The 21,755-nt window shown below is 39.6% G+C and overlaps 1 protein-coding gene across 1 annotated transcript in view; it reads left to right on the top strand.

Annotated features, from left to right (window-relative positions):
- Positions 1–21,755, top strand: part of macrod2 (mono-ADP ribosylhydrolase 2) — a 409,646-nt gene that overhangs the window by 273,976 nt on the left and 113,915 nt on the right. The window contains exon 6 of the mRNA XM_006806942.3: positions 7,453–7,574. Within this exon, the coding sequence (XP_006807005.2) occupies positions 7,453–7,574 (122 nt within the window). The remainder of the gene's footprint in view (positions 1–7,452; positions 7,575–21,755) is intronic.

Here is a 21,755-nt window from a genome sequence, read left to right as displayed (position 1 = left end):
GTGTACACACAGAGTGGTAGAGTTTATGTATAAATTCAAACAAAAAAACACGTCTTTCACTCTGTTTTTTACAGCTATGTAGTGGGTGGAGCTTCGCCTGCAAAACCCCATGGTACACTCACACAGTGGATTAGGCTGGCTTACTTTGAGAGACTGTGGAATAGGAAGCGTGAGATGCTACCTGCTTTTTTTTTTCCATGGGACACTGAGCACATTGAAAAGAGCCTCATGACTGAAAAAGATGGATGAATCCTTTCTGCTCACAGTGACTGGCACATACTTGCTATCATGTGGAAGCAGTGTTTAATTAATACAAGCATGAAAGAGCTGGAAAGAAAGTTGGAGTATCATTGCTTCGTTCTGATTGGTTTGCCAAGACCATGAAATTATAGAGCATTTGTGTAGTGTATGTTATCACAATATTACTGGGATTATTAGTATTATCTTCCATTAATGTTACAATTACTAATAAGTCATGTAATCAACAATTAAAGTAAGTGGGCTTTTTAAATAGCAAGTTTATTCAGAACAAATAAATAGAATAAAGCACATAAACAAGATACCTAACTCCTTATACAAGAATAAAGAAAAAAACTAAACATTATGAACAGATATGTCCACACTGATGTGACTTCTTGTGTTTTTTCATCAACCAGTAAAAGGGAAATGACTCGCTTTGATAGATTTGTCAAAGAGCGTCAGAGGCTAACAGATTTCTAACCCATGTAATCACTGCTGAACCTCCCCTTAAATAACTTCCTTGCTCTGTTTTTCTTTTTTTGTTTCAGTTTAGGTTTTTTGGTGGGAAATTTAAAAAAAGAGAAAAATCAATGTTATTGGCAGACAGACGACATATTGCAGTCGACTGCAGTTTCTTTACTTTATTGATCATTTTTCTTCAGTTCACCCTGAAGTATTTCTGTAAAGTTGTCTCTGTCTTATAAAAGGAGACTTCCAGTTGACGCACAATACAGCTTTATTTGTGATAAATGTTGTCATATTTGTAAGAAATATATAAATCAATACATTTAAATGACATAGCAATGATACTGTTATCTGCCCTAATGGAGAACAGTTAGTGAGTGAGCTATCTCTGACTTGAACTGAAGACAGCTTAGCCAGTGCAGTGAAATCATGAGTACCACACATAAAACACAGTCACTAGTTTTAGGCATCAGTCATAAACTTTATAGAGACACTTAATTCTATTAGTAAGGATCATACAAACTAATAAGACTACAATTCACTCTCCATATAACATATGACTTAGCACATAAAAATAGCGACCGCAGTTTTGGCTGAATTTCCTAATGGACTGTAAGTCATTATGTGCTTTGTTGATTCTTAAGTGTGGAAGATAATTGCCAACAGGCAACACAAAGTGGTTTGATTACTGTCTTTTGCTTGTGGATCATAATAGAGTTGCACCCCTGTTTAAAGACTTCAGGAAGCTGTGCAAAATGTAAACAAAATGCATCGATTTGCAAGTGATTAAACCCCGTGTGTAACTATGAAATGAACAAAGACAACACAATCCCAGTGTTTACAGGGGTTTTATGTTCTTTGTGGAAAAATATGCTCGTTTTGTATTTGACTCCAGCAACATGCGTCAACAAAGCCGGGACAGTTTAGGCACGTTTACCACTGTGTTGCATCACGCTTTCTTTTAACAGCATCCTGTAATTGTCTGGGAATTTAGGGGGCAAACTGCACTCATTTTTTAATGGGATTTTTTTTCAATAGCCTTGCTTGATTCAGCATTTCAGCTGCTCAACAGTTCACATCCTCCTTTGTCATATGTGCCGTTTCTCACCGAGTGTTTTCAGCAGGTGACAAGTCTGGACTGCGGGCAGGTTATACTGCAGAGCTCTTACTACTAGTGAGCCATGCTGTTTCTGCTGTGTAACTGTCTTGCTGAAACATGTAACTGATCCCTGAAATCTCAAACATCATGGCCGTTCAGTAGTAGTTGTCAACCCCACACTTGCATACATAGATTTTCTTGAATTCCTTTATTGTGGGCACATATGATGATCCTCAACTTCATACAATGTTGAGGAAAAATGATCCTGAAAATGTTAACTGTGTCTTTCAGAGCAGCAAAGCTCTGCATATCTTTAGTTCTCTATTACTCAGCATCTCTTTGATGCTCATTTTATACCCAATCCTGTTTAACCTAGTGGTGGGATTTTCTACCAGCAGTTTATCCTGCTCATTTTAAAACAGCAAACAATAACTTATTAGTCATAAGTTTTCATCTTGTCTTTGTACAATTTTAATAAAATATAAAGTGTAAATGATCTTTTGGAAATAATGGGCTATAAATAAGACTGTCCTCGTGCAGTGTCAGGATGACGCACGCAGGTTTGCATCTCCCGTTCTGTTGCCAAGAATCAGATTACTCAGAAGAAGAAGAAGCCATGCTACAGTAAATGTGTTCAAATATTTTTTAGCCTTTTGCAACAGTTATTATCTGGGATGGTACGTAGCATATAAAAATGAAAGATTGATTAGGCTGTGGAGTGCTGGTCGCTCTCTGAAATACCACGGTACTTCACTTCTAAATGAAGTCTAGATTTTTCAAAAGATTTTGTAGTTGCTAAGAAAGTGGCGTCTTTGAAGTGAACATGTCCCCTTGGTAGTTATCCCTGAGCTCTGGGAGAGCCGAGGAGTGCTTTAGTGGGCTCGTCTAACATGTTCTCACACATTCGCTACATTCGGTGTGTTCGGGGGTCATTTTGTGTCCAGTTGTTCTCCGATAACAGAAATATCTCACCACAAGGGATGTCTTCATCTCAGGATTTTTTTTTTTTAATTCTTTTATGTTTTTATCCCTGATCTGAGGATCTCAAATAGCTGAATTCTATGAACACTATCAATAATGGCAATACTGAGTCGACGTTTTGAGTTGCCATGTGTAATGCAGACGCACCATGCACAGAGTGCAATTCACTGGAATATGTGAAAGTACATCTGACATTTGAAAGTCTGCATGAACTAAATATAGACTGCATTACATTTACCTTCTTATGGTTTCCTATGGATTTGTATAGTGCACTATTATCTATAATACATGATGGCCTAGAAGAGGAGAGAACAGAATGTGGACGCAGCGAGCTTTTATATGGACAGGTAACAAATTACAGAGGGGAAAGACAAAAAAGCAACAACATTGTCTTAACTGGGACATCACATGGTACAAGAACAGTAGCGTGTCTCTGCGTGTGCGCTTTGGGGGCAAAAACACCTTTCTTCTAATTCTTGGTCTTTTAAGGATGATAGTGGAGAGCGCTGTCCGACCAAATCCTCCCTTAGCTGTTCAACTGGACTGAGAGATGGCGACTGTGAAGGCTGTTTTGTGGACGTTTTGTGATATAAAATACTTCACATCAGTTTCTTATCAAAGCATTCAGTGACTCCCCCCACACCTTATAGATAAGGGCACTGTCATCCTGCCAACAGTACAGTCATTTTCTAAATTCATGATCATTTTGGTTGAAACGAGGATCATTTTCAGTCTGTCGGATGGCTAGTTTGTGTCTAGTGCATAAACATTTAACAGCATCTTCACCTTTATACTTGCTGCGGTGTTCCCTGGAGTCTTTTGCTGTTGAATGAACATACGCATCTCCCTTGCAAAGGAAAATGGGAATCACAGGACAATTTCTCAGAATATTCAGGCAGAAATTATTATTATTTTATCCAATAATGCATTTTTGTTGTCATTTTCAGTGTTGATTGGGCTTTAACGACAACAAAAAGACCAGCAGCAACTTTTTATTTTTTCTTAAGTAGAACTTTTCTTTTTCTACTCTCTTGGCTTGCTGTGCGTTTTTTCCCATTTCGCTTCTGTTTTTTATTGACTGCTAAGAACTGACTGGGGGGAAATGTATGATAATTGCGCCACATCCGCAGTACAACAAGCAACATAATGTGACATGTTTCCTTAATTTATAGTGGAGGACTTACCAGTTTCAGCAATCAAGACACCCACTTAGAATTAATGGTTAGGCATTTTGGAGTAAACCTGCCCACACTGAGTAATCATAATAGACAAGATAAACATCAAGTAAATTGTTTATGCTTGAGGAAAAACAACAAAAAAATAATATAACCCAGTATTATCATCACAGAACAACAGATCAGATCTTGAGGTCCGGTTGTGGTATTTAATGCTGTCCAGCAACCGCAGGTTTAACGCATAAATGTTCTTTGAGTCTCACGGGAAAAGGAACAAACCTTGGGATTGCTTTTGTTTTTCTTTGAGGAGTCTGTAGTCTCATGGGGAGAGAGCACGGAGTTTGAATGGCAGTCATCAATCTTTGCTGGTGCAATCATGTCACTGACGTTATAGCCCCGAGCAACCATCAAGACCAAAATGAACAAATCCAGTCGATCAAAAATTTGCCAAAAAGAAAAAAAAAAACGTTGCTGAAAATGGAAGCTGAAGGCAACAGCGTGTGCATGGGTTTTGTTGTTGTATGAGTGATAAAGCTAAAGAAGACATCTGTGAAATTTCTAAAGACTTTCTGTATGCTCATAGATTAAACTCTGCTGGCTTGTCTGGTATAAAGAAAGCAACCTTTAAATGTGTTTCATGAAAACATTTAACTCTGTTTTCCACGTTTGTTATCTCCACAATTAAGCCCAACCGGCGCAAGACAATCACCAGAAATCTTTTCAGCCCTGTAAAGATAGAAATTTATTTGCCTCTTGAAGAAAGGCAGCACTGAGAGAATGGTCTACATGTGTCAGTATGCTTACAAAGGGGGAAAAGGAAAAACACTGATACGTTTGTAAGCTAATGGGTGCAGTTGATGATAAAAGCTGAGGGTTTTTACCAGGAGAGAAAAGGCAAAATGATGAAGAATGTTAATAATGACCCGTCAGAGCTTTTCAAGCTCTTATTCCAAAGAGCATCTGTGTGCAATTTAGGTGTTGGAAAAACATCATTCAAAAGCATTAGAAAAATAACTTTTTATGCTAAGAGAGACTTCTGTCTTTTAAGCAAGGTTAAGCTGTCCATAGCTAAAACACCATACTAACAAGGTTATATTTGTTTTTGTTGTTGACATAATTCTTTTGTACGTCAGCGAGTCTGTGCAGAAGGATTGACTTCACACGCCCACTGTGCACTCAAAAGCCTTTAAAAAAAACGTATGATTCAATACATGGATGTTGAGTCATGAGCCTATATTTTTAGTGATATTAGCTTGATGGAGTTTATCACCTTGTTGCAAATACTTGGATTTAATTCTTGGATTTCCTTGAATTTAAAGAAATACTGGGTTTTCCTTTGAATGGAGCTTTCCGGTCCTTGTAAATCGGGGGGTAGGAAGGTCATTTGTGTTGAAGTTTACTGAGATGGTGAAGTGGCTGCCAGAGTCTCTCTGAGCTCTATCGTAACAAACTGTCCTTCCTGTAATAACCCTCCTTAGTCACAAAGTGAAACATGTCTTTCACCTTACAGAAACACAGTTGTATAAATATTTATTTGATGTGGAAGAGTTGAGGATACAAGTGGAGGCATCCATACTGATGTAATAAGAACTGCTTAAATTTTCATGAATTCACCAGTAGTCTGGTTTTTGGCGCTTGCCCACACTATAATTGGCATGTGGCCGTTCTTGTAGTGAACTTCATGAATTATGCACGAAAAACAACTTACCACGTGTCCCATTATAACCACATTGTGCTATGCAATTTTTAGTCTGCAATTCTGGAAAAAGGGAATACTTCAGACAGTTCTATTCTCATTACAACACATCCTCGGTTTAGCATTGGGATCAACCAGGCCCCTTGTTTCGGACCTCTCCCAAAAACTAAATATTACCCCTTAAGCAACATTAGAAAACTCTTCTTGATGATAAAGGTCCCTGCTTTTTATTATCATGAAGTATTAATGATTGTCACAGTAAAATGTGTAATAGCTGATCTGTGCTTTCATCTAAACAAATTGTGACTTGAAAGTCGTTTTGTGGGCGCTGTGACTGATATGCTGCACTTTCCATCTGGGGTTCATATCCTTTCTGGTATTTTCTGACATATTCTACTCGTTAGCCGCCGTTTACTTTCTTTTAGTTCAGTCTTTTTTCTTCAGTATTTAGTAAAAAAATAGGAGTTTGGGTTACACTAAACCAGTGGGTCTCAAACTTGTGTGGTGTAGGCTGTGAACTTTTTCCCTGGCTTCTGCAGTGGCCCGTGCCAGAAAAATGTCTGAGAACCACTGCTGTAGATCTTTTCACAACCATAACCACACCTTTAGGGGGAAAAACCAAAACGTTTTCCTTTATGCTAACTTGCCAGGGTGATGACTCCCATCCCATGAATATGGCTCATAAATATATGCATGTCATAACTTTACAACCTTCTGTTGTAAAAATGCTCCTTTATGAGCTGTGGTTTAACAATGTGCTTTGAGAGTGAACCAAGAATCAAATTTTATCCAAAAATTATTTATGGCAGAGTCGATTAGGAATGTAGCTGATATTTATTCAGCAGGAAAATGAGGCTGAGTGTTTCATATCAAATAATTGAGGTCGCATGTAAGAAAACATAAGAAAACGCTGGCTGCACTGCGATTTATTTGCAAGTTCTTACATGAACCAGCTCTGGGTCTAAGTCCTTCGAGAGGGTTTAATATTTTAGTAATGAGAATTTGCTGCATTAAATTACAAATCCAAGGGTCAGAAATGATCTATATTTAATTTGCTTAAAAATGAAGATTTACTGGCCTGCACTGCTGGATATTGTGAAATATTAGTACTGTCCGGGTTTGAATAGACAGAAGAATGGCATCATGACTTTTGGTGAATCATCATGTATATAATCATTTTTGTTGCAGACTTTTGTTTTTTGCATAAATTATTTTTCTTCGTAGTTAGTCTTTGTGATCTACCCGGTATGCTATGTGGGCGTTGCAGAGTAACATCCTGTATATTGATGCTGACCTGGCCTGTCCAACATTGAGAAGGCCAAGGGTAGCCACGCAGAATGCAGAAGATTATGTTTCTGTCAAGTCACTGAGTCGATTCTTTTCTGCTTTCCTGTCATCGCGCCTATGATTCATTTAAGAAGTTGCATTCTTCGGTCTGGCCGGGCCAGCCAAGGAGACCAGTGATTGGCAGGTAAAGACATTACTATGCGAAGGGAAAGAGAGTACAGGGAGAGATATGAATATTTGAGTGGATAGCATAAAAGAATCTTGTAATTGATTTTCTATCTAAGCTGCCGCTTCATTTACTAAATAAATGCACTCACTTAGGTAGCGGGTTCATCTTGCCTTCTTCATTGTCTCATTGTGAAGACAAACTTTCCCACGTTGTGTATTTTGCTGATGATTTTGCAGATTGTTTTTATAGCCTTGCACTTACCACCACGGAGCTTCAAACATTTATCCTTGCTAAAAGTAGGCCGTGCTCAAACGAGCTTGTGTTTGTCCTGTTCCGACAGATGTGATCCACACCGTGGGGCCGGTGGCCAGAGGTCATGTGGGCCCTACAGAGACTAATGACCTCACCTCCTGCTACCAGAACTCCCTTGACCTGATGAAGGAGCATGACTTGAAGACTGTGGTGAGTACAGTGCACTGCCAGGCTGAGGAAAAACTGGACTCCGTTCAGAGCAGTTTAAAACACACAAATTATATGCTTTTGGTGTTTTTGTTTAACAGCGAGTAAGCCTTCAGTGAGAAAAGCTGTGTTTGAAAATTTTGGAAATTTGGAAAAGGTACGGGAACAAAAGGATTTAGCATCTTTCATTTTAGATACAGTTCTGAAAAGCCTTAATCTTCTTTATTTAAACAAAAGCAACAGAGAACACAACAAAATGGTAATGTTTCATGTTTGTCAAATGAAGGCTTTTCATGTAGACTACTTTGGGTTGTGATTAAATGAAAGGCAGGCCTTTGTACCCACCTCTCTATTTTACGACTGTGAATAACCATGCTGTTATTTTTCTTTTTTTTTGTTTTGTTTGGCAAACCACTTTAAGGTTAAAAAACTCTGCCCTTTCTCAAATTCTACAAAGGCTTTGGTGTAGATTTGTGATGTGTCATTTTTGTTTTCAAGAAATTAAGTCTCTCGCACCAAGAAGTAATTTGTGATGTTTCTTGGACACATCTGTGCCACCTCTTCAAGCTGAATTTCTTTAAAACAGCAGAAGAACAATGGGCACGGTGCATGCGACTGAATCATAAGGGCTTTAGATGAGACAATGCCCACACAATCCACAGCTGGCAGATGATCATTCACACACTATCTAAGCTTCTAGCCATGCGCGGACTGTATGTTTCAGGCTGGGCTGTGTGATATATGGATTTGCCCTGCCCACAGAGGGTAAACAAAACAGTGTCACACCAAATATCCACAAATCCTACTTTCTTTGTCAGTGTACTACCCTGCAGCCTCATCAGAGGTCAATCGATGGAAGAAAAATGAGACATACATGAGTGCCGGTTTCATTAAAGACGATGTTGACAAATTCCTGCTCTATAGATGACTTATTGTGAGTGCAACAGACACCTCTATGTTGCAATTAAATGGATTGTGAAGCCAAATGTCTGAAGTAGTTAGGTTTTGCTGCTTCGTGGTTATATGAGAATGAGCGGCAAGTATTCTGCAACTTCTCAAATAGTTACATCCACTAAAGATGAGTCACAGGCGCGACATTGCATTAGAATATTACACAATTACACTGTGTTCTGCTCAAGAACTCACTGGCAAAGGGAGCACCTCGGCAAAATCACTTGGCATCTCGGGCCTCTTCACAGGAACCCACCACCTTGCTTACGTGCTTTCATCCACAAACCACAAAATCCTTGTTTTTTTGCACATTCCGAAGATTTATTTAGATTAGGTCTATCTCTTGATTTATTTATACAATAATCCATATATTTATAAGAAACAGAGTTTCTGTTTTTACTAGGAGCAGGCAGGATTCTGTCTAATATATTTACACAGCTGCTGTGAGTTGAGCAGGCCTTCAGTGAAAACAGTGGTTTTCTGTGATTGGCTGGCCTTGTAGGATGAACATTACATTATCTTAGCCACAGTCCATTTGGTTTGTCCTTGCTGCAAGGACAATAGACAGCCTTTTTTTTTTTTACCAAAACCGAAAAGGAAATAGCTGTTTCTTTCTTCAAGCAAGGCTGTGGCCCTGATTTAGTTTTGGTCCAGCTTGCCTTGATATGCAAGACACACTTGAAGAGAGGCTGCAAGGGTTCTCTGCTAATTCTTTGTTAACCGACTATCTCACAGGCTCTTGGTGCACAACACAATGTGTCTAAGTTTCTGGTTAGCTGTTCAGCTCTAAGCTCATTTCAGCCTCTCTGAAAGGGTCTCACTATGAGGTTTGCTGTTTGAGAGATCCCACTGATGACAGGCCCGCTGCCAAGTGGGTCTGTAAAGTGGGCAAAGGAAGGCAGGACAACAGGGAATCGTAGATGGCTGCCTCCCTAAAGGGGATTCCAGGGCATTACAGAGGAATAGGAGTCAAAACAAAGCCTAACACAAGATAAACTTGAGCATGAAAGGAGAACCGATTGGTTGCTAATCCCCATTTCTTTAAGCTCAAAGCCACCCTTCAGGCTCCAAAACGGTATGGCTACCACAGTCATCATATCGGAAACTTCTTGTGCATGTAGCATGTCAAGATGGGGAGTTTACAGAAAGTACCACTAAATTTCAGGACTGAAAATGCACTTCCTTTACCTTAGGGCAGCTCAGTGTGTGAGTGCGTGCTTACTAGTATTCAAGTGGTTAGAAATTAGATAGAAGAGCATTCCTTCTCCTACACTGTGCTGGGCTGATTTGCAGCTCTGCTGGAATGGAAGTGAGGAAGATCGAAAGTATGACTTTTAGAAAACCTCAGGCAGTTCCTGGATGGGTTGCAGAAATGTTTCTGATTTTTGGGGTAAATTTCCAGCGTAATATTTGTATGGGTTAAATGTCCTGCAACACTTGTAGAATATACAGTAGAATACTTTTACCGCTTGACCAATTTTGCATTTTGTCTTGTTCTCTGGATAAATAGCAGGCTGGACGATGTGCCGTTGAAGCGTGTTTTTCCAAATCATTTGACTGCAGTGCACGCAGGATAGTGATAGCATGTGTTTGTGCACACATAAACTTTGCCTTTTACGTGCGTCATCCTCAGGCATATGTGAGTGTGCCTGTGTTACTGCAGCATCTTTGCTCATTTCTTCTCTGCCTAGAGGACGCTTATGCTTCAGTGCTTGCTTTTTTTTTTCCTTTTTTTTCTGCGGCTGAAAGAGCAGCAGGCTGTCACAGCTCCCTGGGCTCTGACTGACCATAGCCCACAGCCAGGATGCCAGCGTTCCAGCAACACACAGGGGAGCTATGGGAGCTTTGCAGGAAAGTTGAAGCTCTGGACTATTGAGCAGCATGTTGTCAAACAGCCCCCTCCTCTGCTCATTGCTTGTTACACTACACTATGTTGTTGTTTCCAAAGGAGACTCAGGTGAAGACCCAAAGAGGAAATATTGGACTTGTTTAAAGATTGATTCTAGTTATGTAGTAATAAGTGATAATAACACTAACTGCCCTTCTACAGCAAGAATATTCTAGCAGGCATTTAGCTCCATGCTTAAGCCAGGACATATTAAATAGCTCTGATAAAGGTTTCTGTGATATATGAAAAGGTTTTTCCTAAAGGAAATCAGACAAATAAAGATTTTCTGTAATGTGTCTGTGTGCAGAGGTCCCAACAAATCATAGGACATGCAGTTATTTTGCAGCCAAGAACCTTGTTAATGAAGTTCATAATTCAAAGGGTATTTCTTCAAGTTAAGGTTTCATTACTTGATAAAAGTAAAGTCATTCGCCTGTGTACATGTATATTTTATTAATACACTTGGGAGTGTGTGTGCTTTACATGCATATGGGGGCTTGTCTCCAAAGAGCTGAAAAGCCTGAACTGAGGAGACGGTAATACAGGTCCCCCATTATAGTTAGTCATGGACAGCTGCTCAGATTCTTCCCTGGAAGCAAGTATAGCGTCTATCAGGCAGAAAGAGATATGGAGGGAGACGCCACCATCTGGAAGTCATTCAGATTCAAGCTCAGAAACTATATTAACCACTTATACCACAGTATGACTTTTAACATAAAAAATACCCAAGTCTTTATTTGTATTATCCTTTCGGAGAGTATCTTGTCAAGATATTAGAACTAAGATTTTACTTCATGGTACATGAGATAGAGGGAGCGTTTTACTTGTTGGCTAGTGATTTTGTGGCTATTGCGTGCCTCTTTTTGTTCACAATTTGACTTTGACGGGCCACAATTTGATGGCTTGTGAAACTGTTTGTCATTAAGCTATTTCTGGCAGCATATCGTGGGTTGGCAGCTGCCAGTGCGGACAGTGACAGGGTCGCAGACTGTATTTAGTGGCCTCCTCTCTGACTCCCATGCGGCCTGGAAGTGTTTAGCAGTCATAACACACAGGCTTCGAGGAGATCCAGCAGGGAAGCCACAAATTGCCCGTTGAGGAAAATGCTGAAAGCCAAGTGGATTGCAGATGAATGGTGTAGAATGATAGGATTAGCTCCCCCCCTTTCTCTGTGGGCTTTTTCCAAGGCTGCTAGGAGCATTAGCTTTCATTCATTTTGCCCGAGAGCGTTCCCAAAATGCATTCCCACAAACAATATCTTATAAACATGCACACTCGGCTAGAAGATGACAGCTGATAGCTCCTACTGGATATTGTGTTTGACATGACAGTGACAAAACAAACCCTTGTATTATAGTGAACTTGCCCCCAAGGTGGCGTCAAGATAGAGACACTCTGGGATTTGCGTGAGAAGTTGAATTTAACCTTGACTTATGTTCTGTTTTGGCCTTCGAGTTTTAACAGCATCCTATCGGCTCTCAAGAATTATATAAAATATGCAGTAAATAACTTTTACTGTTCCATCTTTCTTAATGTGGGTCACCGGTGATATTGAAAATGTGTTTTTTACTACTGCGTTTAAGTGCACTAGAGGGTCTTTGTTCTTATTTATGTGTCTAAATATTGCCATATCAAACTTAACGACTTTGTACTTCATCCTTTTCCATTTTGGTGTACCCACTTCCCAAGTGATTAATTAATTTTCAGTTATGTACTGAGCAGGTCACGCACAAACCATTCCTCTGTGTACTTCTATCCTCTTTCTGTTTTTTAAGATGTTTCCTGCTTATCTGCTTGCAAAATATAGTTGTTTTTGTACCTTCATCACCTGGTATTGCATTTAGTTAATGTTATTGTAGTTATAAATATAAACCCCCATATATGTCATAGGGATACATAATAACTGTGTGATTAACAAAGGGTACCTTTTTTTGTTGTACAACTTTATTACTTTACTTTGCAGTAAAAATCTACTGCACTTAAATTTATTGCAGACCAGTCCACTCATATGTGTGATTGGTGGCTATGTAAACTGGATGTATATGATTGGTTCATATAATTTTTGCTGACCTTGACGCAGGCTGAAGGCCAAAACGAGCAATGATGTTCTTCTTCATACAACAGATGTTGTTGGAGCTTCAACCTCTTTGTTTGTGCTTCTCTGTGTACTTTGGAAGTAGCTGTAGTTTGACTAGATACCTGTTTCCAAAAACAGGAGATTGTACTATAACTATTAGGTGTAATAAAAAGTTTGCCCTTCAAGATTATCTCCTCGTGCATTTTTAGCATTACAGATATTTTTAGATTGCTAGCCTTTCTGCAGTTTCACTATGAATGTAAAATGTGCATAAATCAAACAAAAATCTCCTTTTCAGATTGACTTTTGTATGCAGGATCATGTCTGATGATGAGACTTTGACCTCATCAGGACTTCGTAGTTTTTAAATTATTAGTGCAGTCAAAGTTGCCACCAGGAGCTAGCTTGTCTTCTTTTTTTTTTTGCTTTGCTTTGTGCCATTCCTCTGGGTGAGAGCATCCAAATGTTTATCCATGTTCCCAAAATTAAAATTGCCATGAAGGGTTACTGGCTTGATACCATGGAAAAGATCCTTAGCACACTGCAGCAGCACAAGCGCAAAGGGCCGGATTAAGACTTCAGTGGAGTGATCCAAAAATAGCAGTCGTGCTGAGGTCCAGAGGTACATGAGAAGTGGGCCCTAAAAGGGACATCGACCAAATTTAAATAAGATGTTTTTTAATGATTTTTATGGAACAAGTCCCAGACGTTTGTAATCACATCTTGAAATTATTTTTTAATGACTTGTAAATATTTTTTGGTCCACAGCTAGACATATTTGCAGTCCATTTTCATTTTCTCGATGTCAGCAGAAATTAATTTTTGTAAGTTTAGCTTTCCAGTTGGGATTATTATACTGATCTGTGCAGACACTGTGCTTTATTTTTCAGCTTGGCTTTGGTTTGTTTTGTTAATATGTGAGCAATCTAGCTTTTTAAAATCCGTATTAGTGTAATGAAAAATCTAGAATAAATCGAGACACCTAGGCTTTATGGAGAAACTGTAGTGCACTGAATTTATAGGGTGTTGTCCTTAAATTACACACAGTATGTGATTATAACACAGCCCCCTTCTGTAACCAATCATTGCTAGGAGCACACTTCCACATACACTACATTACCTGCTTGCATCGACAAAAGTTAATTAGTCTGAAGCTTTCAAAAGGTCACACCGACATTTAAATTAGTCATTTCTATTTGTCTGATCCAAATCATTGGCAACACTGGGCCAATTAGATCCAATTATAGTGATAGTGGTTGCCGTGGTATGCCACCTAGTCGGAGTTAATGACCACTGGAACCCCAATTACCTGAGCAACCTAATACAGAAGGAGTCAACCACAGGGGGAAGGAGGAGCTTCAGGTGCAAGGAGAAGTCAAAGCCCTGCCGTATCACCTTCCCGTGACAGCCCTTCACTCGGGGAAAACTTCAGAACTTTATGTGAGGTGAAATGTTAGGATATGTAAAATGTGACATTTCTGCACACCTTGAGAGGGGCAATCACAGCTGATGGGTATAGAAGAGGTAATCTCCAGAGTGTCTATGTGCAGAGGGCTGATACGAACATGCCAGTGTCTTGATTACAAGCAGAGTGAGCCCACATCAATCACACTAAGCTCTGTCTTCCACTAAAGGCTACTCCATCTAGTTGTTCTATGAGGAAAATGGCAGCAATTGCATGATATGTTAATATTCCCTGACAATAAGAAAAGCGCTTCCCATAATTTAAGTACTAAAGCATAGTCAAGTAGTATAAGACCCACTCAGCTCTCAGGCTAGTTTTACTTCATCTTTTTCTCTTCTGCTATACCTGACTGTGAGGAGTCTCCTGAATTTCTATGAAGCTCACATCTCTCTGTGGTACCATCTGAGAATAGAAGCGACAGCCCGCACCCAACTGAGGGACTGTCAGAGGAAGTTGTTGATTGAACAGATGTCGTTCCCACCAGACGCCATGAGAACGAACACCACAATAAGCGTGCATTAATTAAACATACCTGAAGAATGTGAGCAATGCAGGGGAACAAAAGGCATTTCTGTCTAACTTTGTCGCCGCTTCACAACAGGAATGAGAAAGTGAGTCGCTCCTTACCTGTGCTTTGACTTTCAGAGAATTCAGAGAGTTTTAAACAGGCTACGAGCTTAGATATCAACCCAACAGAATAATAGCGATAATTAGGTCTGATTAGCGGTGTCTCGTTCAGCTAAAGTGCAGTTTTGGAACGGGTCATTTGGAACAATGCTGATTTTCAAAGAAAGTCCCAAGTCATTTGCCTGAAGGAGGCTTCATTTGAATCACATTGTTTCTGACAAAAGAAAAACTCTCGAACAGACGATACGTGGATGGTGGCATTTGTTTGCTTTGAAATCTCCTCAGCCTGAACCAGTACAGACAAAAATGTTCTGGTCCTTGCTCAAAGCTTGTTTTTCCACCGGTAGGCTCCCATCTGTTTCGAGTCGTGCTCGAGTCTGAAATACCTGTGTCATCAAACATTTCCTCCACCATCTGATAAATGCTTCTTCTTTGATCAAAGGAACTGAGCATGGAGGAGGGATGTGAGATACATTATTGTACATACGAAGGCTTTTCTCATAGCCTGACAGTTACTCTTCAACTGAGTAAATCTCAGCAGTCTCATGGATACTGCAACAGATCGGTGTTCATCGGCAGCAAACTCAGTGGAATGACTTCTTGTTTACATCATTATAGATAATTACCATGCCGAAGCAGTCCAGCCAACAACGCCTGTGCCGTGTGTGTGTGTGAAAACAGAGACGCCTCTAACACTCCTGGTCATCTTATTACAGATGCAAAAGCGTCCCCTCAGGTAGCAGCTCATGTTGCCTGGGTTTATTCAGTCATGGCTCGGGTGGTAGAGAGGGTACTCCACAAGTTGTGTGGCCGGTGGTTTGATCCCATGGCAATTGATTGCCAGTAAATAGATAAATGAGAAATACTCAATACAATTTATGATTTCAATTTGAGTCTGTTCAAACAGAGTACACAAAGGAAGAATCACAGAAAACCTTTTGTATCATGTGCAAATCAGCAGCTAATCTTTTACCACCAATCCAGAAATCCAGATGGTGCATCTGTGATCGTGATATGCATAGGAACAGTTTCAATTTAGCACTCGCAGATGGATGCACTTAAACCTAAAAGCCAAGACTTTTAACACGAGTCTGTATCAGAAAATACATTTCATGTTTTTTTTGTTTGTTTTTGCCATGTAGGGCACTGAGAATATCTAATCTTTTAAAGCACAGCATTTAAAACGCTTTTTTTTTTTTTATTAAAAAAACACAAGATCATTGTGAACATGTGATCTATTAGCAATGTTAGTAGCTTTAGCACGGGTGTGAAAGCCAGCTTTACTCTAGTGTTGAATCTAGTTAGCCTCAAAGCGCTCCCTCGAGGTGTTTTCATTTGGGGCGTTTATGAAGCCAGGTGTCGAACCCAGTTGTGACCTTGCCAAAGCCGTGTCCATGAAACTGGAATTTCCTGGTCTATCACGGGGTTCCATTTCAACAAGCTTGCACCCAATTATCCTTCAATCATAGTCTCTGGACTTACAGACGTGTTTGGTTGGAGTACAAGGTCTCTCTAGCCCTGGATCGGCACATTGGGGACATTTATTTCACTACACATGGCATCTTTTCAAGGCAAAAAAAACAGATAGCATATCAGGTTAATATGGATATTGCAAAGGTTTATTGTTCTGTGAGTTTATTTTATACTGGATCAGTATCTCAAGACACAGCATTATGCACTGTATGAACATCACATTTGTAGTCTGATGAAGGGTTTTCCTCATTATTCCACCCTTTATTGTATGCTGTGCAACTGGGAAGTCCATAGCTCAAAGTTGGTTTTACATTTTAGAAGTACTGTAAAAATATATATCACAGGAACACAGAAATTGAAATGACAAGCAGACTGTGTAGTAATTGGTTTATTAATGAGAGAATGGGTTTGTTTAAAAAAGAGAGAGAGAGGAAGAAGAAGAAAAACAAAGCCACCCCTTTGATCCTCTTAAATCCCCTTTGGAAAAAGAGATAGTGCCTTTCAATCCCCTTAAACTTCATCTTGTCGTTGATATTTCCTCCTTTCTGACTTAATTAGGCTCTGATATTTTATTTTACTTACTTTTTAGTAAGTTATGTCTTGTTGAGCACATACAGCGACTTAAATCTTAATATCATACTGCTGGCTCCTTTTCACTGCATGCATTTCCCCCTCCCATAAAACATGCTTAAAATTTAGAAGCTAAAATATACTCTTTGTTTATGCATCGGTTCCCATGTGTTTTATCAAAGAGAATGCTTAACATAGAGAGCTGACAGGTACTGGAAGCCTTGGGAGTCTCTGTAGTGTTTTGTGCATTTTAGATATGAATAACAACATATCTTCATCCTGGCTATACAGTCAGAAATTTAGATTATACTGCCTATCAGCTCCGTACATATTGTGCTCATTGATGTTCGATTTGGCGAAAGCAAACTTGGAACAAAACATGATGAGATGACCATTTGTTCAGACCATATTTATTCTAGCTTATGAGAATATCAGGACGCTCTATGCAAAATCGTTGATTTATCCACAAACATACACAGGGACAAAGTCTTGCCCACTCATCATTTTGTTATCAGATCCGCAGCCTTCCACCTGCAGGCTTGAGCAGGGGAATAATTGTGCGCATAGGCAGACAGGCCAGTGTTTATGTTCTCCTACATATTTTGTTAATTACAGTTCTATTACCCCACACATATATACCCGGTTTAGTGCCATGATTATCTCCCAAGGTCATCGCTAACGAGGGCTGATGCGCTGTGCCTGGCCTGAGCTGATTGACTCACGATGTTAAACTGGCTCAGATTGATCCTACTCAGCAATTCAGGAGGCAATGCAGCACCTTTCACAGGTTTATGAGAGAAATATATTGGGTCTCACGCTGCAGAATTGTATTGCTTTGATGCTGAAGATTTCAACGGAGATGTAAAATACCTATTTTTGCCCCAGCAAATGTTTTTTGTTGTTGTTTTTTTAACTTCCTGTCTACTATCAGTGACATTTGTGTTTGGACAGAGAATTCAGCTTTACTTCCACAAAATTATCTTACCGTTTAGTAACATTTGAAAAAAAGAAAAAGGAAAATATAAGCATGGCCTTGTTGCTTGACTCCTAACATTTACCTGAATTATCTGCACTCTGCTGGAAACAGGCTATTTCTCTGTGGACAAGTGTTTTCTGATTATTTCGGTGATTCAATTTTCGATAGCAAAGGCATTTAGCAGCTGAATATTTGACACCTGATTTTCAACGTGCAGCTAGTCCGTCCACGTTCTATCTTGCTCCAAGTTAATTAAGAATTATACAGGATGTTAGCATTAAATCATTATGAAGTAGGCCTACTGTAGTAATAATTTAAATGGGGTCATTTAAAGGATTAAAATTTCCTTTTATTGTCATCCAGCGACCTTAACATCATAAATGTCACAGTAGCCTTTTATGAATGATGCCACAAGTGTCTTTACCATAGGACAGTTTTAAATTTAAAACAGCCATTAGTGCACCTATACACTGATTTTCCATATAGATGTAGTTAGCTCAAAGATTTAGTCGCCGTGCCATCTCCTGAATGAATTACCTGCCAGAGAGAACACATGGACGAATCGTGTTTCATGGTTTGACTTCTTACTCACAGCTTGGAACGCCAGATAACCTCCAAATCTTACTCGGCTTAATGTCAAATGTCACATTCATAAACCCCCGGTAACGACGACATGCAAGGAATAAAATGTTATGTGCTCTTTCTGTAGGATCTGAGCCCCGTCGTAGGAGAACAAAAACCGTAACGAGTTGAACATGGAACGACATATTAAAAATCTTTTTTAGATATGCCAGAAATTGTCGCAGAAGATTAATCAGGTGTAATAGAGCGCAGTGTTTGCATAGCGCGACTTTGAACAACTGTCTTATTCTTGCGACAGAGTTGAATACGTGTATCCGTGCGTGTGCGCGCGCAGTATTGTTGCACAGAGGAGGACGGCGCTTTTTGATCTGCAGAGCACTGAGCACAAAGGGCACCGATCAATTGGGATATTGAGAAAGCACTTCATCTGATAATTTCCCTTACAGGAACTCTTCCCTTTATCTGGACTCAGCACAGCAAAGTCACTGAGCAATTAAAAGAATGAGCACGCTACAGTATACTAACCACACACTGATGCAGTAAAAGAGCCCTATTATGAAATTGGAAAAGAAGTGAGTTGAGATAAGGATACGCAACATATTGTTTGGGATTAATTAAGACGATCATGGCTTTAAATTCCTACTGTAAATGAGTCCAGTCTTGCAGGACGAGGTTAAGTCATGAGGAAGTACATAATAGTCTCTTATCCATGTTATGATTCACACTTAATACTAATCAGTGGGCTGTGGGATTTTTTTGTGCTTGCATCCAGTTACTGATTAAGAGAAATTATTTAAAAATAGATGCACTCTTTTAGATTTTCAAAGAAATGATATTTCCCAAGTGGCAGGATTGTTTGGTCAAATTATTTCTTGTAGCCGAATGTGAGACTTCCTTTAGAGGGATCCAGTGCAGTTTTGCTCCAAAAACATGTGATGTATTTGGTGTGGAGAAAATGGTTTTCCACTTTTAGCAACTAATTAATTCTTTATCAATATTCATGATGAACTCCACATTTAGAAAACTGTAATTAGCTTTATTATCCTCTGGCCATTTGTGGGGGGGAAAGTTATCCATATAGTTCGAATCAAACCAGAGACACAAATCCAGTTTCTCACCAAATTGTACATGGCGTCATTAGACGTTACCTTGCGTGGAAATCAGATCAGATCAGTCCAGATGCAAACTGCATGTGACAAGATCACTTCACACCAGCATTGTGTGCTATGAAGGCAGGCAGAGTTGGGAGGATAGTGTAATAATTCACATGAGCCACCTGGTGATTCCTTCAGTCACCTTCCGGTTTCCTCTCAGCCAGCTGCTCCCTGTACTCCTAATCAATCCGCAGTGCCAATGCTTCTGCAATTCACCGTGACCTTGAGTAACATGTCCTCTCTCTTTCGTTTTGGACGTTATTCCTACTCATTTTGAGGATGCACCTGTGCTCAGACCAAGACAGCAACTCTTTACGATGCAGCTCTGAGATTTTACTGTGATTAACAAGAATCTTCATCTACATACATTAGACAGCAGGTCCTCTACTGCTCTTAATGTTAGTGTGGCAGGTTTTACCACCCTTTTTAGCATTTTGCTCTATATCTGGGGCATCAAACATAAGGCTCAGGGGCCAGAATTAGCCCTGTCAAAGACTATAATCTAGCCCACTGGATGGCTTTGGATACATTTTGGAGTGTTTTTTAATATGTTTTACAGCTTTTCCTACTGATCAAGATCTCCTGCATGGCCATTTATACTACACATAAGTAATTTAGCAATACATAAACAGTAAAATGAGAGAGTTTCCTGCCTTTTCATTATCTACTGTAAAAAGTCTGTTTACAATGTGTTCACAGTAAACTAAATATAAAAAGGGTAATTTTCTTCAAACAAACATTTCTATTATCAAAAGCCTTCTGTTTCATAATTACTGCGGAAAGAGCTACCACAACTTATTCTGTAGCGCATTTTTTTCTTACAATTTAAGCCCAAAGAGTCGTTCTGCAGATGCCTTTCATTTACTACAGCAACATTTCTTTAGTATGTAGAAAAACTGAGTTATACTATTTGAAATTCCTGTCGCTAACAAGAGATCTGGGGGATTCAATGTGTAGCTAAACCTCTTTACACTGACAGAAATGAGAGTGTCATTGACCCAGCGACCTTAAAATGAGCTCCATGCTCCACCTCTGTATAATTAAACAAGAATATATTACCACAGTTTGGCAGTTTTAGTCACTATTTTGTACTAATTGTACTTCTAGTGGATAGTTACCTAGTTATCTAAAATCTATTGGGGTAAAAATTGTAGATTATAATCCATTTAGGAGACTATTTGAAGCAATATTTTTGCACATATCTGGTATAAATAATTACACGGTTAGCTTGTGCAGCAGCTGGAAGTGCATTTCTGTCCAGGGCCTAAATTCTCTGCAGGTCTGTTTCTTTTTGGTTGGAATCTGAAGGAGGCGGGGGACTTGTTGTTCTGCTTGGCTGACCATATACATGTATTGTCTGAGCCAGGCCACAGTGGCAGAGTGGCTCTCTTCACGACCCCAGTGTGACAGAGCTGTCTCTACATGAAGGTGACCCTCTCTCTGGAACCTCCACTCTGCCCAGCTTGCCTGTCAGGTCCTACAGGCGTCATGGTCTATTAAGCACTTTAATGATGACCACCGCCTCATGCAGTCACACAATAGCCCCTCACTCCTTCATATCCCTCTATAATTTGCGGTGCCGAATGTGTATATTAGTGTATATTTTCTCTGAGTCACCATGCTTGTAGAAAGCTATCTAACTTGTAACCAGCTTGTCTGTGGGCAGATTTTGATTAGGCCAGAATCCTTGGTGAAATAAATCTCCTCTGGGGTTTAAAGGTAGATACTTTGAACAGGCAATCCTTCAAAAGGCTTTTACACTCAATAAATCCACTAACGCCCCAATGTTTCAAAACACTGCTTTTATAGCCTCATACTTTATATCCATATCCTGCACTGTAGTGTAAAAGTGACAGGACTACTTGAAGATGGCAACAAGCCTTCGGGAGCACTCCTACCGATTCTTTCACATCTGTTGATCCCCAATATCCCTGTACCTGTCATGAATAAAGGAAGTTTGCTACGTGACAAGTTTATTATCTTCTCCCCTCGAGGTTGGCAAGAAGACACCTCTGTGTTCAGATGTCAGATGGGTTCAGTGTCTGTGCAGTTTTCAATGAGTAAAAATGTGGGGACAATGGATGAGACAAGGTCTGAAGGGTATCCTCAGTGCAGTTCATTCCACCACAATCACTTTCATGCCGTGTTTACATCTAAAACACCCGGTGTCTATCCTGCAAAGTTCTCAAAAAGCACGAGTCAGGGAAAAGGCAAGAGTAGGACGAGTCCCCCACCTAAATTGTAGTCCCACTGAAAATACTTTTCTTTTCGATATTACAATGAAATGGTAGTCGTAAAACTCTCTTTACTGTGGCTTTAACAACACACAGTGATATCAGGTGGGACTTTGTGTATAATCTCACAGAGAAGCTCCAAGGAAAGCTAATATTATTTAGCATTATTGGATTTTTTATTTTGGCA

The sequence above is a fragment of the Neolamprologus brichardi genome, chromosome 13 (assembly GCF_056152115.1).
Source record: "Neolamprologus brichardi isolate AB-2024 chromosome 13, ASM5615211v1, whole genome shotgun sequence".
NCBI lineage: Eukaryota > Metazoa > Chordata > Actinopteri > Cichliformes > Cichlidae > Neolamprologus > Neolamprologus brichardi.
The sequence above is the reverse complement of the archived record's forward strand: the minus strand, read 5'-3'. Positions and strand labels throughout refer to the sequence as shown.